This window comes from Labrus bergylta, chromosome 20, assembly GCF_963930695.1.
Source record: "Labrus bergylta chromosome 20, fLabBer1.1, whole genome shotgun sequence".
Taxonomy (NCBI): Eukaryota; Metazoa; Chordata; class Actinopteri; order Labriformes; family Labridae; genus Labrus; species Labrus bergylta.
The window spans coordinates 8970852-8987042 of NC_089214.1; the positions used below are offsets into that span (position 1 = coordinate 8970852).

Genomic DNA, 16191 nt, shown 5'->3' on the forward strand with positions numbered 1-16191 from the left:
ATGTGACGATTAAAGACACCAGTCTCTACCCTGATAGTGACTTTTTTAATCCACAGACATGTTTTGTCCAGAATATAGTGATATAAAACATTAAACTTTCATTAATCACTTACAAAGTCTACCTATCATCATCATTATTATTATTGTTTTTTTTTACACACACTGGTTATGTTAGCTACTGGATATTTTTGTCATTGACGTCACGTTCTAAAAAAACTAAATAGACAAATTTATATATTAAATGTTCAAAATCCTTCATGAAATAGCTTCAAATGTACACTCTCCAGCTGCATGTAAAATGTACACAAAGTTACAAAAACACCCCCGCTCTCCTGCTACAGTCGGAGGGACAAAAAATGATGAATCTTCCTCTGGACTCTGGTGTCTTCATGCTTCTTTAACCTCCTCTAAGGCCACTCCTCGATTTTTAATCTCATAAATTACCTTTAACCCTTTTTGTGACTTTGTTCTGTCATCCTTGGTGTCAGCTTTTGATTTTCCTTCCTTCTTTTTTTTCCATGTTTTTGTTGTCAGTTTGCCTTCAAATTTCTGTGTTTCTTCTCTGCATCCTTCTGTCTGTGTGCTCACTGGTTTTTCAGTGAGTTGATGTGAGCGCAGATCTTGAGAGCTGGTCCCAGTTTGATGTTCATGCTGGTCATCAGATGGTCCTCGGTCAGCAGCAGCAGAGCCTGACCGTCAATCTCCTGCAGACGGAAAGCCTCAGCCACATCACTGCAGCCTGAAAGACAGCAAGACACAAACTGTAAGTGCCAACACATCGGGCATCTTATATGAACATTTTATTGTTGTTTTAGTACTGATGGTGGGTGCTTGAGTGCAGCTCAGTAAAGTCACTGTCAGAGGTAGTGGTTTTTGACTGTGAAGCAAAAGGTGCAGCTCATTTTGTCAGTCAGAAGTAAACACTATATCCCTATCAATCCCTTTTTTCACTTCAAAAGTTTGAGATTCCGTCAAATATTGTTATGGGGTGAAAAATGTTTTCCAAAATATATTTTAAGTGAAAGTGGAACCTGTTGATAAAATTAAGACCATATCTGTAGTAGTATTGTGGTAGCGTTTAATGACACAAAAATATAAATGATTTAAATATGAGTGAGCTATTTAAAAAAAAATATTTTCTCTTAATGAATTTTAAAAAAGATTCTGGAGCTTTGAGAAAATCCATTCCATTTTAACCGGCTCCTGCTCTTGTAGATGGTGTTTAGAAGTTGATGATCTTCTATTCATGTACTCGAGTCATAATCCGGTAAGAGCTGCGTTTAATCTTTGAAGACCAGCTATAATGAATATCTTAAGAAATGTATTTCTCAGTGCAACTAGTATTTGATATTAAATGCAGCTGTTAACTGATTAAGGATGGCTACGCACGAGACGACTTTCAAATCTTGACCAATCTGAAAAAAAACAAAACATGGGGGATTCCAGATCTGGGAGGCGCTGACTCGATCAGGAGCTGTAAAGATAATCGCCAGCCTAAGATAACTAGCTTGTAAAACAAAGCCCTTCATCATAAATATGTGGCTGATGGTTGAGTTTTTCTTCTTTATTATGTAATCAGGTTTTTGTTATAAACAATGTTCAATAAGTAAAATCTCAATAACGTCTCATTAAGGTTCCTTCATCAGCAGCTGTTTATTGTTTAATCCCGCTAGATGGCAGCGCCCACAAATTGGCCGTCAGATTCCTCTTAACATGCATGATGTGATTTCCCTCCTGGGTTGACCAATGAAGACAACTAAATGAATGCTCTGCAATCTGGTTCTAACAGTGCTCCTTTAACCCGGATTATATCTGAAAATCTCTCACCATAAAACCATATCTTTCTGAAGTGAACCTTTCAGACTGAGTTTGGGAATGTCACTCGAACTTTCACGGTGTTTCTGTTTTCTTCAGCATGTTCACAGTGACGTTACTCACACTGACAGTTTGTGGTTAAAAGTATGCACATGAGGACACTCAGCAGTTAATTTTAATGATTTGCGAAACACTGTATTGGGTAAGGAGCCCCCCATCATCTGCTGACAATTAAGTCGCTTCAATGTATTTATAAATCAAACTGACAACTTTGACAGAGACTGCCAGTTTTCAGGAATCTCCACATGTGAGATGTTGTCTGATATCTTCTTGTGTGTGCTGTGTGTGTTTTTGTGTGTGTGTGTCTACCTGGCAGGGTGTGTATGAAGGCCGTCACCTCCTCCACGCTCCACTGGGAGATGGCGGGTTTAAACGTGGTCGTGGGTGTGGAGGAGGAGGAGGTCAGGGCTGGTGCAGACGCCCTCCTCCCTCTCCGGACCGCCCGGCGCTCCATCCTGGCTGTCATGGCAACAGCTGGATCCTCCTCTCCACCGTCGTCTTCTTCTTCTTCCTCCTCCGCTCCTGCCTCCATGTCTTCCTCCTCATCGTCCTCCTCCTCTTCGTCCTCTGCAGCCGCTGCCTTCTCCTTTCCCTCCTTCTCCCGCCGACCGGCGCTCCACAGATCACGAGGCTAAAAGGGACACACGAGAAAAAAGAAGTAATGAATATGTCGGCCCTGATCAAACAGGTGAGTTCGTCAATTTGTTTTATATGTGAGGATGAAGGGGTTTAAAACTTGTACTTCTTAAATGTTTCAATATATGTGTTATTAATGCAACTATGTAAAACTCTTTTATTTCAAGTTAAAGTCCTACAATTAAAACACAATTACATTAAATGTACAAAAGTGTTAACAGATAAATATGCCTTAAATATCACTCAAAATAAAATTAGTTTATTTGCTGAAAAATGTCTCCTGTCTGGAATACCGGGAGGCAAGTAAGAAAAACAATTCTGGTGATCCATTATCTAGGTCTGATCTATGACGGAAGAAAAAGTGAAATAGTTGTATTATGTATTATTATGTATTATTTTTTTCTACGTTGAGAAAGTAATAAAAAAAAGGGGTCAATGAATTATAAAACAAGTTAGCCTTGATCATTTTTTGTTTTGTTTTTGTGTGTGTGTCTGTGACAGCTCATGAAGAAAAAAGCATTGACAAGTGAAAAAAAAAAAAAAAAAAAAAAAAAGTGTTTGTTGGTGTAATACTCCTAATGGCCACAGGAGGCTGTATTTCACCATCAACCTATAATCCAAATACACCTGAGAAATTCATGTTTTCTTCAGGGTGAGTTTTAATTTCCACAGGTCCTCTTAACACATGGAAACTCGAACTGTTACATCATGTGTTGGCAGTTACCTATCATTACTTCCATGACTAATAAAATACAGTGGGAAGTTGATTATGTTTAAATAATACACGATATAAAGCAACAGTGTTTTGGGGAGCTTCCCCTACTGGCTTCTGACTTTATAGTTAGTACTCAGAAAAAATTAGATTAGTAGCTACTTTTTAGTTTCAGGTTTAACAGCTTTTTCATATTCTCTTTTACCAAACGCTTTCTTCTAAAAGTAGCAGTAGTGTTCTCAGAGCAACAGGAAAGTAAGCTCCTGGGAAAGTGTAGTGAGGTTTGTTCAGTGTGTGGGGATGGTTAGTTCAGGGTCCCTACCAGCCGCAGCAACAGTGGTTTCCCAGGAACAGACTCCGCCCTGTTCAGAACAGGGCGTGGCCTCTCTGACCGACTCCCTGCACTCAGAGCTCGCAGACGCTTTGTCAGACGAACATTGAACCTGCCACAGAGAGATGAGGAGAGAGAAAAAGGGCAGAGAGAGAGAGAGAGAGAGAGAGAGAGAGAGAGAGAGAGAGAGAGAGAGAGAGAGAGGGGGGGGGGGGGGGAGCAGATGACAGATGAGGCGTTATTTCCTTGTTCTGATGCTTTGATCCACGCTCATATCTGCTGCTAACACCTGTGTGTGTTTCTGTTCATAGGCCACACACCACATCCTGTCAGCACTGGGTTTCAGAAACACCAGAAAAACAAAACTGCATCTCAGAAACAATGTCTTCAGGTCACACAGAACAAAGGGCTGCTTTTTGCACTCGAGTCAATGAACCAAGGTCTCACCCGCGTGCACAGGACGTGGAGCAGAAGCGTTTGGACCTCATGAAGTTGTGGGCGTGGCCTCTTTTCCCACAGAACTGACAGTGCAGCACCGTCCGGTCCCTGTGGGTCAACCCTGTAGGTGTCAGATAAAAAACATTATCACGGTGAACTGGGTTTTATTTTGAAGTCGCCATTCGTTAATACATGACAAAAAGCAGAGCTGCAAAAGGAATGAACACATTAATGACTTTTTTGATCTATTTAAAAAAGAAGCCCTGCATTTAAACTACAACTCAAATGAACGTACATAAACATTATTAGCTAAATATACTTTAAATAAGTTTAACTCTTCAAAACAATTTAAGTGAAAGTAGTAAGTTGCACTCTGTACAGGAGTCCTGAGAGGCAAGCAAGAGAAAATTCCAGTGATTTATCTTTTAAGTCTGATTTCTAATTAAAACTTCAAAACACAAAGAAAAAAAAAATCTTAAAATAGTTGTGTCAAGTTATTTTTATGTAGTTAAAAAATATTTTTTTCCATTAGGATAAAGCTAAAGTTTTATCAGTTATAAACTGATGCTATTTCTTGTCTGAAAACTTGAGACAAAAATGAAAATAAAATGTTTGTTTAACTCATTTCGACTCAGGCCAAGCTGCTGTGGATTGTCTATTTCTATGCAGAAACACAAGAATGAAAAACCGGAAAAAATGATTTAATCTTACATGATGAAACCAAAACGTGCTGTACGATAAAAAATATATCATAGAGGATTCATCCTGGAGAATTTAAAGCTTGCTTACTGTTGCCGTGGTTGTCTACGTCTCCGGCGTCCTCCTCCTCCGACTCCGTGGAGTTTTCAGCTTTTTTCGCCGTGTCCGGCACAGGCGACGCTGCTTTCCCATTGGTCCCGTTTACTTCCTGTGGTTTGGTCACCTGCTCTGGAACGAGGAGGGACGAACGGTTCACCTGCAAGATCAAGAGGTACTTAGATATACAAAGAAATGCTTTTTATGAGTCTGTGTGTATGTTTTAAAATAGGCCTCACAGAACACAGATATGGTTTATTGTGAAAATAATCTATATTTACAGATGGAGAATCTTTACACAAGGGTCTGGATTCTCAGCATTTTGTAGTACTCTGAACAAAATAATATCTGTGTTACACTAAATAACCCTAACCCAACCCAACAGTTCAAGTCAGTGGTAAATGACCAACCATTGCTTACATTATAAATTCATGAATCAATAATGTGATTTCTTTAACAGATTGTAAAAAACAGATTAGAAACTGTCCTCAGTCTGTGTGTGCATGTGTGTGTCCTTACAGGAAACGGTTGCAGCCCTTCCTGGATGACAAATCCCTCCACCAGGTGGGTCAGAACCTGTCGTCCCTCAGGCCACGACCTCGGCTCCCAGGGTCTGTTCAGGGATTGGCTGAAGCTGTCAGACTCGTCTTCTTCTGATTGGCCGAGAGGCTCTGTCTCTGTCTCGGCTTCAGTGAGGTGCTGTGGTTCTCCGACCGTTTTGTCGACCTTCTCAGCCTCGCGCTGTGGTAGGCTGAGGTCGGTCGGGTGGGCGGTCAGCGCTGGTAGGAGGGGAGGAGGGTGCTCTGCTGATGGGGTGACGAAGGGCGAGGAGGGCGGGGACTGAGAGGAGAGGCTGGAGAGCGCTGGGAGGAGAGAGACAGTGACGAGAGTTAGTGTTGACGGATACAAACAGACACTTCTGTTCTTTATCGTTTGAGCTCTTCAGCTTTAATAATAGAAACATTTAAAGCTTCAGCATTTGTGAGACTTCAGGCTGAATTAAAATGTCTAAACTCCAGACATTTGAAGAACTTCATACTGTGACACCTTCATGATGGCAGGAGAGAGACTGCATGACTATATAAACTGCTAATAGACCAGCAAAGGCCACAAAAATAAAATGCATTTCAATAACCTGAACATGCTTCATCATCTTAGTCTGAGCTGCAGAGTCACCTTCAACCTGAACATGTAGTTGGCTTGGAAACATTTTAAAACCAGGATAAAGGATCATTTGAGCACTATATGCACATGTTTCTCTGCTAAACGCTCCTGCTTTGTTGATTAATGTAACATCTGTTTATTGTCTGTCTTTTTGTTCACCGTGTGAAACTTTTATGTTGCTGTCTTGGCCAGGACTCTCTCGAAAAAAAATAATCTGGTATCTCAACAAGAACATTTTCCTGGTAAAATAAAGGTTACATTAAAAAAACAATGATAACAATTCTACAGGTAGGCACAGTAGATGGAGAACTTTAAGCAGAAGACATATATTTACAGCAGCTTCTCTTTTGTGATACTTTGTGAACAGTCAAGTCAATGAAAGAAATGCCAATCTCCCATATAACTAAACATCAACTCTTGTCCTTGTAGAGTCCGTACATAACAGAGACCTACGCTGTCCTTCTTCATCAGTCCATCAAACTTTAGAATTGTAATTGCTGATATGAAGAGCTCTGTTGAGTGCAATATCCCTCGTAATATCTAAAATGGAATTCATTGTGGGAATCTGAAAAGTCATGATAGCCTTGATTTCAGAGAAGATGCAGCGACACATTTTTAAAACTTCTGTCCGACCTGCAGCGTTGAGTTGCAGTTACACAATGAGTTGCTGTTACCTGACTGGTTGTCGGACTGTGTTGACATGTTCTCACAGAAGTCCTCATGGCTGACCGGCTGGACGTCCCGGTGAGACTCTGGGAGCCTCTGACTGTGGACAGAGACCTCTGGGACTGGAGCTGGTACTGGTAGTGTCACTGGGGCTGGAACTGGAGCAGATATGGGACCCTTGACGGGTTTCGGATCCACGTTGGAGTCTTTGACAGTGTCAGGCTTTGGGATTGGTTCTGTGTTCTGGAACTGATGGGAAACCTGACTGTTTAGGTTCTCAGATTGGTCCATAGCAGTCTCTTCCTCCTCTTCTTCCTCCATCTTTTTCTCCTTACCTCTTTCTATCCTCGCTCTGACTCTCTCTCCCTCCTCCATCACTTCCATGTCCTCTTCCTCTTTGCCTCTTCCTACCTCCTGTATCTGTTTCTGACCGCTCGCTTCCTTCCCCGGTGAAAGCCGCGTTTTCTCCTCCTTCTCTTTCTCTCTTTGGTCGTCTTTCTGCACCTTTAGGTCTTTCCCGACACCCCCCTCCTCTCTGATTCCTTGTCTCACTACTCGTGCTCTCTCTCTCTGCTCCTCACTCTCCTTGGCCTCTCTTTTCTGGGTTAGAGTTTGTGTTAGAGGACCCGCCTGACTCGGAGGGGATGCTGGACTCAGGAGGGATGGAGGCGAGGAAAGAGGAGAGGCGTTTTTTGGCAACGTTGGGTTTAGAGGAAGAGGAAGCAAGTCTTCATCACTCAGAGTCCTCTTTGATTGGCTGGACTGCTCAGGGGACTCTACGATCGGAGGCGATGACTGCACAGTGTGGGTGAAGGTGCCGGATTGCGTCTGGCGGCCCGAGGAGAGGGCGATGATTTGCAGCTGCCTCGCAGCAGAAGGCGAGCGCTCAAATTGGGAAGAAACAGACATCGGGTTTGTTACTGACAAAGAGCTGTGCTGTGATTGGCTGGGCCTGAGCATGGTTTGAGTTAACGGACAGCTCTTGAGCCCGGACAGCGGCCTGTGGATGGAGGAGGACTGGCTAGAAGGGGCAGCAGCGATCGGCTGGAGGGTTGAGTTTAGCCGCGGTGACATCGCTCTGTGGCCGTTTGGAGAGTGAAGTCTGGGTCTCAGCGGGACGGCTCGGACTGGAGAGTAAAGAGCTGAGTAAATAAAGAGCAAGAGGACGACAGGAAGACATATAAGAAGGAAGGACACAGAATATATCCATACTCCTGTTGCTTTTTATAACAGATAGAATATCCTGGAAGCAAAAGCGGAAAAAATAGTTTCAATCGTTACCTGATTTTACACACTCATGTCAAAATGACTTATATGTGCAAAAAGTTTTGGTACTGCTCTTACAGACTTCTTCAGCCTGCACAAATATCCCCATCAAAATGTGTTATTTTCAACTGACAGGCTCAGATTGTTATTCTAAAAGTCTGATATCATTACAGAAAGGATCCCTGCAGGGATACAGCTTCATGGTTTTTTAAACTAGAAACATTGCTCCCTTCACAGCCACCAGACTCCATTGACAAAAACAGTCATTCTACCTGGTGGGAACGTGGGAATCTCTCGTCTCACTTGAATCAATAGTTATTTATGTTTGATAAATACTGAGTTGGATACAAATATATGAATCAAGTCAAACAATAACACAAAACACTTCATGTTTTTTACTTCCAACACCAAAAGTGATAGAAGTCCAACTCTGGTGTCCTGCAAGGTAACATTAGTGATTTTTTCATTGGAGTCTGGTGGCATTAAAGTGAGCACTTTTGCTCTTTGTTTGTTTGGTAAAACCATCAGTGTGAGATAAAGCAGTCTTATAAGCTCAGCGGTGAAAAATTGTGATCTTATTTTAGATCCCTGATAAGTCTGGCGAGTTGGCTTTGATTTAACAAACGAACGAGCTGAAATCTTTCTAAAAACATCTTTTCATTTTCCTGACATTTGAGAATACTTAGCAAGGGTTGTCACGATAGCAGATTTTGAACTTCCATATGATCCAAGTAAAAATTAAACAAGATTGTTACCTTTTAGATACCAGGGCATCAGAAATAGAAGTCCTAGACACTCATCATTGAGTACATTTTTCTTTTTAAACACCAAAAATTGCGGGCAGCTCCAGCACACTGTCTCCAATGTACAAATAAGTTGGTCGCTGCCAGTATTTATACAATTAAGACAGTGTGCTCTTATTTGCTTACACTTTTTAATGGACACGTTCTTCTCCTTCACACCTGTCGTATGAAATATGTTTGCAAAGCCTTTTTCTACTTCGACTTCATTCTTAATAAGCAACCTGTACACAGAGCTGTGAGAGTCCTAATGTAACTTTTGCGTCTTCTTGAAATGACTTAAAAAACGTCAGTATGAACCGACCTATTTTTTTTAAAGCTTCTGTCCTTTTTGATTCTGTCGATCGTTAAACAACAGAGATTGTATCGTTTTAAAACACAGGGTATTGAAAAGTATCGAAGTATCGAATGTTTTGACAACTTTATAGTCGTCTACAGTTGGTTGCTAAATAGATTTTTTTTGCCCCTGGTTTTGCCTCTCAGGTTAAACTACCAGCCTACCTACACTGAGTTTAATGGGTTCATAGGCAGCCTTGTTCACATACTTTCTGCAGTTATATTAATCATATTTTTTTATATTTACAGTTACAGTTTATTTATAATTTTGCCCCCCCTCCTCCTTCTATCTTTATAACCCTGCAGGTTAATCGTGTTGAATACATTTTAATATTAACACAGAATGAAGCCCAGATGATGATTACACTCTTGCAACCATCATGACACGTTAGTCAGCCTTTAGGGACCTACTTGGCGGGGGGACGGCGAGGTGGCGGCTGGGCGTGGTCGGGCTCTCTGTTGCCGTGGTGCTGGGCTGCGGTCGCGGCCTGAGAGGGGGGAAGAGGGGGGCGTGAGGGCGAGAGAGGGGGGGAGGCACTGAGGAGGGCGGCTTCAGGCGAAGTGAGGGAGGGATGGTGAGGGCCCCGGGGGGAGGAGGCCTCAGGGTGAGACTCTGGAGCTGGCGAGGAGAGAGGGGGAGACAGAGAGAGATGATCATTAAGATCTGAGAGAAACAGAATATGTCTTCAACCCCGCAAATGAAAATCAAACATTCACATCAGAAAAGTCGTACTGCTTGGCTGCTCACCTGAGCGGAGGCAGGGTTAGAGGAAGTAGGAGAGGAGGAGGAGGAGGAGGAAGAAGAAGAGGAGGACAGGGCAGGTCGCATAGCAGATGTAAGAATCAGCTGCAGGTAGAAAAGGAGAGACAGGAAAAAAAGTAGTAAAAACAGGAGGAAATAAAAAAATGAGAGCAGGAAGTTGACGAGGTGGGAGAGCTTCCCGATGGATATGTTTGTGAGAGAATCAAATCTGTTGACTGAATAATTTACTCTTTATTTATCATGTCCTCCATTATCAGGGCTTAATCCACTCCCTCTTCTACCTCTATTCTTCAAACTTCTATCCCTGTCATTCCTTTTTACAGTACCTCAGCCTAGATTCAAATTTGTTTAGAAAGCTCCAGGCAGAGTAAAACACATTAATTCATTCCTCTTATAAACAACCAATCGCCAATAAATACATCCATATGTTAGTGTGAATGTAAACCCTGTCTGACGTTTGTGGCTCTCAGCTCAGAGCTCATTGGTTCCTGCTGAAACTGCGGATCTTTAGAAACAAATTGATTCAATTCAATAAAAAGTATAGTAAATGATTTACTAAATGAGAAATGAGAAAAATTGTGTAGAACTTACCCAGAGTGTGTTCATATTTCCTAATTACCTTGAATGCATCATTACTCAGACTTTCGCATCCCCCCACTATGTACTTTAAATACTGGTAATCTCACCTGCTGACGCTGTACTTCCTTCACTGTATGTATGTATGTATGTATGTATGTATGTGCATGTATACTAATGTGGTTTGTGTGTGTTTCTATGTTTACCATCTGAGCTCTGAGCAGCACCTGGTCTTGGCCAGACCCTTTGAGACCTTTCCCCAGGAGCAAGGTCTGCTGGGATACCCTCTGCCTGACAGGGGACGGGATCTGGTTGGCTCGCACAAGACCAGGTGTGCCCACAGGATGAGTCTGTGATACCTGGGAGAGGAGGGGGGGGGGAGAGAGGAGAAGTGAGGGAAGAAGCAAATCATGGAAAGCTTCAGAGCTAAAACATCCTCTTGTTACATTTCACTGAAAAAGCAAGACAGACGTGTGTGTTCAGCGGGTTTAAACCGTTAATGGTAGGTAAACACACTTTGAAAAAGTATAATGGTGATGGAAACGTAGAATGGTGGGGCTAAGTCCTTCCACCTCTGATCTGCAATTGGAGGTAGTGACAAAGGTGTAATTCAATTCAATTCAAGACCTTTATTTTAACTTGAAAGACACTGAGGTTTCCCTCATTTACAGTGACGTCGAGCTCACAGCATAGAAGAGGAGATGCAAATAAAAGCATGTAGCAAAGAAGAAAAAAAATCAGCTAAAACAAACAAACAAACAGAGAAAACAGTACATATCCAGAAAACAGCCAGCAACACAGCTAAAAACAGTTACAAAGTGATGAACAATGGTCCGTTACTATGACCTTAAAGGCTGCATGTGAGGGCAGAGCCCTAATTTTAATAGGGTAATGGGGGGAATGGGCTAGTAATGTCTAATGTTGGAGGCGGCGAGGCAGAATGGCGCTATGTATATGTGCATGCCTGAGTGTGTGTACCTGTCGGCCAGGTGGGTTGGCTGGTGTGTGAAAGGGCTTGATGGGTGTGGAGGTCGACGTGGAAACAGGCCTTGTGTTCCCGTTTGTCAGGCTGGTGGAGGTCTTGGTTGCCATGACAGTGCTGCTGTGCGTTGCAGAAGAAGCCGAAGATGAAGGAGAGGAGAGGAGTGGCGAGGTGGTGCTGGCTACAACAGCAGAGGAAGAGGAGGAGGAGGAGGAGGTAGGAGGGAGAAAAGAGGAGGAGGTGGAGGACGAAGATGTTTTGGAGACACCTGCCGGGGAGGGAAGGATCGGGCGAGAGTACGTGCGGAGGGCGGGGATGGCCGTGGAGGTGAGTTTAGGTGGAGCGGGGACGAGGATGTGTGGAGACGGAGCCGACGCTGCCTTTGGGATGTGAGTTGCGGTGATGGAGGGAGCAGGGGTGAGAGGGGGAGGGGGGGAGGAGGTGGTTGGCGTCAGCATAGGAGTGGGGCAGTCCAGGAGCATTGGGTTGGGGGTTAGGCGGGGAGGGGTGGGCGTTGTTGGGGTGGAGGGGTCAGCCGTGGTGGAGGATGTCGAAAGGCTGGTTCCATTTGTGGCCTCGCAGTGTTCTGATTGGTTCTGACGAAGTGGCTCCCGGTCCATCGTTCAACACTGTAGCAAACTGGAAGAAACAGAGAAATCAAAACATTACATTTTTAATATGTTTTTTGATGCAACAACAATATTGACAATATGTGTCTGTCGAGAGGGGCTTCAATTAAAATATATCAAATATAAAATAAAATAAAAAACTATTCTGAAAATAATAATCCAATCTTTTCCTCCCAGTCCAATCAAATCTTTTCCTCGTTCAACTCAACTGTGTAAAAAATGGACAACAAAAGCCCTCTCAAAGTGAAGCCAAAACATCTGCAGCTCCCCCTACTCACTGGCCTGCAGTAAAGGCCATGAGCGCAGACTCCTCCATGGTAACAGATGGGACACGGTCATACTATGAAATCAAAATACAGGGGGTCTCCGGTGTCCTGGTGCGCACGCCCCATGCATGGAGGCTGTGGCCTTCAGTGCAGCATGCCCGGGTTCGAATCTGATCTGTGGCTCCTTTCCTGCATGTCGTTTTTTTTTAACTCTCTTTGTCCACTCCCCTTTTTCTAAAATAAAGGCATAAAAAGCACCAAAAAATACATCTTTAAAAAAGAAATCTAAATACAGGCCGAATTATTTTTCTCAAAAATAGTTTCCGTCTTTGAAGTAAGATTTATGGCCATGTATTTATTTTTCGAACAAGTTAAGCTTTGATTAGTTATCTGATGCTGAAACATCGCGATTGACAGCTCTGTTGAAAAATGATGCCCCCTGCGTGGCTGAGTGCACTGGATCATCAGAGTGGAGGTGGAACGGTGAGAGGAAACGTTTCAAACACTAACACAAGAGTCATTGAACCTTATCTGCTTCGAACCTACACAAGAATCTGTTCTGCTGTACACTGCACCCACCTGAGCGACCTTTGACCTTTTGTCTGTAAGTTTAAAGTTTGTTTTGGGTAGCGGGAGGGAGGGGATGCCTACACTGCATCTCCAACAGCCGTATCGTATCCTGCACAATATGTCAGTGCCTGTCTCGGGGGTATTTCGGATCATATTTTTACAATGGGAGGAGATGGAGGCAAGCCGTCCATCTTTATATACAGTCCTGACATGAGGACACAGTGACCTTGAATTTTGACCAACAAAAATCTAATTTATCAAAGCTAACCGTCACAGTGCTATCAACCTGTCCTAGCAGCAATCAAGTTTCCAACTATAGCGTCACATTCAGGGAGGAAACGGACACATCAGTCCTCTTCATGTTTACAATTTATCTGGTTTGCTGTTTCCTGTTTGGAAAGTATACACAGGTAGACCTGGCTGTGAACCCACAACTGCCAGTATGCAAATCCATCGCTCTCAACAATAAGCCACCAAATTTCTTCAGACCCCACCTCCCGTCTGTTATCAATCAACTACTTCAGCACTCTCGGGTCTGCCTCATAGAGCCGTACAGTTAAACACCTGTGCAGTCTTGTTTTATCATCTTCTGTGTGGAATCGACAAAGTCAATGTGGGTAATTTTGAAAACTGATCAGTTTATTTCAACCTGTTTTCTATGTGTAATATTCTGACTTAGAATATTCAAGGCATTAATTACAGTATTTTCAAGAGCCAAGACTAAAAGCCTGCGACATAATTGAAGTACTGTAGTATGTTTTGTTTTGTTTTTATCACAACTCCAGGACGAGCAAAACACTGAGCGAAGAAAGTTCAGAGAGGCTTTTATGACCAACGTCAGCCAAACAACGAGATGGCTTTTGTGCTGCAAAACTCAACAAATCTCTTTTGATTTTATTCAACAGTGGATGTCTCAAGCCAAAGCGATCCCCTTTGAAAATTCGGTTCATATATGGCATAGAAAAACCTTGAAAAAAAATACATGCAGAGAAGGACAAAGATTTAAGAGGATGATAAAAGCTCCCGCACACGTTCTCACTTTATGCTGCCATATTTATTGAATCACACAATGTTCGGTAAATATAAAGCATTAAACTGCTCTTTGTCAGGTAGATGGGCAGTAGAGCAGTAGAGCGGGTCCTAATCCCCTTTTTCTAAATGGTTAAACCAAAATGTTTATCATTTAGCTGTAGAGTATTTTTCAAATTAGTCAGGGGAACCTTTACATTTAAAGACCATACCACCGACAGTACGTGGTTCTCTGCAGACTGACACACGACACCATCACTATCAATTTCAGCTGTGTTTTGCATTAGAGCCATGGCAGCGTTAGCGTGACCTGACACAGCAGAGACAAGCGAAAATCATCCCACAGGGACTTACAAGAGTGAGTGTTCTGCTCACCTCTGAGTTTATGATGATAGTAGACTTTATTTATATCTCCTGAAGCCAGAAACCACCAATTATTATCATTAATCAATGACATGCCAAGCTTTGTCATGACAGATCAACAGGTTGAATTATAAATATACACAATGATGTTGATTGCAAAGCTTATTATAAAAAAAAACAACATTATTCTGCACATAGGGCAAATCATTCATTTCATCTCAGAGTTCTTGTGGGGTTTTTCTAACTATCACAAACCACAAACAGTAATATGATTAGTTATTGTCTGAGAGTGAGAGTTTTTATCTTTAGGTATTATCACTATAATCTTCTATTTCACATACATTGTTGCAAAACAGTTGGCATGTTTTTCCATCATTTTTGAACATTTATTTTTCATCCAATGAAAAGTCAGTTCATCAAGAATACATTTTCCCACATATCTTGTAAATTAATGCTGCAATTTTTCAATAACTTTCATTCTCAGTCCGATATTCTTTTTTTAAAAGTAAGGCTCACATAAGTGGAATTAATGCCACTTATTCTTGCAGTAAATTGATTGTTTTTCAAATGACAATTTAACACGCTCCAAAAGCCCATGATGACTTTTTCCAACTGCCTAGTTATGTCTGATCAACTATCTCGTGTTTGAATATGTTCATCACATTTCGTAGACATCTTTTATTCATAATTTGTACACGTTTACACTGTTTAGAACCTTATTTTAGTACGCTTGATGTCTTGTTTTTACAATATGTGCCTAAATGTTGTTATGTGACTTGATTGTGGTGTGGCTGGTATAACTGTGTAATTTCCTGAAAAGGATTAATGAAGTGTATCTCTCGAGAAAAAGATGATAAAATCACAATTCATCACATCTGATCAACGAAACTTTGAAACGTCTGCTTAAAGAAACCTCTGTGATTAGCAAGAAAAATGCTTCCCAACTATTTCTGTGCATCACCTCGAGGATAAATACACCAACTGTGTCAGCTGTGAATCTATGTGTACAGATTTGTCAAGTCATGATCAACAGAAAATGAGTGCAAGGGTCCCAATGCGTTTAGAGGACTACTCATATGTCACTAATTCACATGAGGTGATCTTAACGGTGGATCCAGCTGGTTTGAATTTGTATTGATAATGTGTTTCTGCAGGCTGAATTTTAGCTAATTTCACGCAACACCACCACGCAAGCAGGTGCCACTCCACGCACAGCGGGCTGATGCTGACATCTGGCCCGCAGCCTGTAACCTGTGCTAACCAGCGTCCCCACATTCATGCAGCCCCAAACTATGACAGCAATGAGTCATTGTGCATGTCGGTGACAGTTAGGCCAGAGATCATGCATGTGACTATCAAAAAAAAAAAAAAAAAAAAAAAAAAAGATGGAGACAGGCCTCACAGTGGAGAAGTCTTACGATAAAAACATTTGGGCAAACTGTCATGTCCCCGCGCTGCGTAAAGCTCTTTCCGTCACCTACCGCCTGATGTCCGCGTCGTCCTGTAGCTTATTCCCGGTTACGTCCATCCGAGGGAGAACGCATGTTTATAAAGTCTGTTGCTGTTATCTGATGAACGGCTCTGGGCTTCGACAGGCAGAAATGGGCGTGTTTGAAGCCTCACTTCCTCGTCTGACAGCGCAGGAGCTGCTGAGGAGTGCGCGTCACGCTCCCCCGGATAATAATCTCAGCAGCCTCACCTCTGATTATGTGCGTTTATCCCCCCGCAGAGAGGCAAAAACGCAAAGTTACAATGCCAGACAGGCCCTTGTGATGTGCATGGGCTTGTGTGTGTTGTGTGTGTGTGCGTGTGTGTGTGTGTCGCACTTTGATTATGGTCTCAGCACAGCTCGGGGCTTTTCCCGCGGAGCTGTCCGTAAATCCAGCATCCGGAGCGGTTACGTTTGCCAGCCAGTTCCCCGGTGAAGCTCCAGAGTCACACCTGCCGGGTCTGCGTGGGGAATCGGCCCGGCTCGGGGCCCCAGTGTAGCGGCT

The 16191-nt window shown here is 42.7% G+C and overlaps 1 protein-coding gene across 4 annotated transcripts; it reads right to left on the minus strand.

The window, feature by feature from the left end:
* Positions 1-26: 26 nt before the first annotated feature.
* On the minus strand, positions 27-16164 carry si:ch211-230g15.5 (polyhomeotic-like protein 3). Of its 4 annotated transcripts, none has more exons than XM_065948641.1 (12): positions 16024-16164; positions 11337-11979; positions 10565-10717; positions 9768-9866; positions 9431-9638; positions 6626-7759; positions 5307-5650; positions 4782-4947; positions 4002-4113; positions 3546-3666; positions 2185-2506; positions 27-739 (listed from the first exon to the last, which is right to left on the minus strand). In XM_065948641.1, the coding sequence occupies exons 2-12, from the start codon at positions 11958-11960 to the stop codon at positions 585-587; spliced, it is 3438 nt and encodes a 1145-aa protein (XP_065804713.1). In that variant the 5' UTR covers positions 11961-11979; positions 16024-16164; the 3' UTR covers positions 27-584. The 4 variants fall into 4 exon arrangements, with proteins under 4 accessions (XP_065804713.1, XP_065804714.1, XP_020501565.2 ...); XM_065948642.1 differs by lacking the exon at positions 16024-16164 and adding an exon at positions 15679-15854 and having other exon boundaries at positions 6626-7744; XM_020645909.3 differs by lacking the exon at positions 16024-16164 and adding an exon at positions 15679-15854.
* Between the last annotated feature and the right edge of the window lie 27 nt (positions 16165-16191).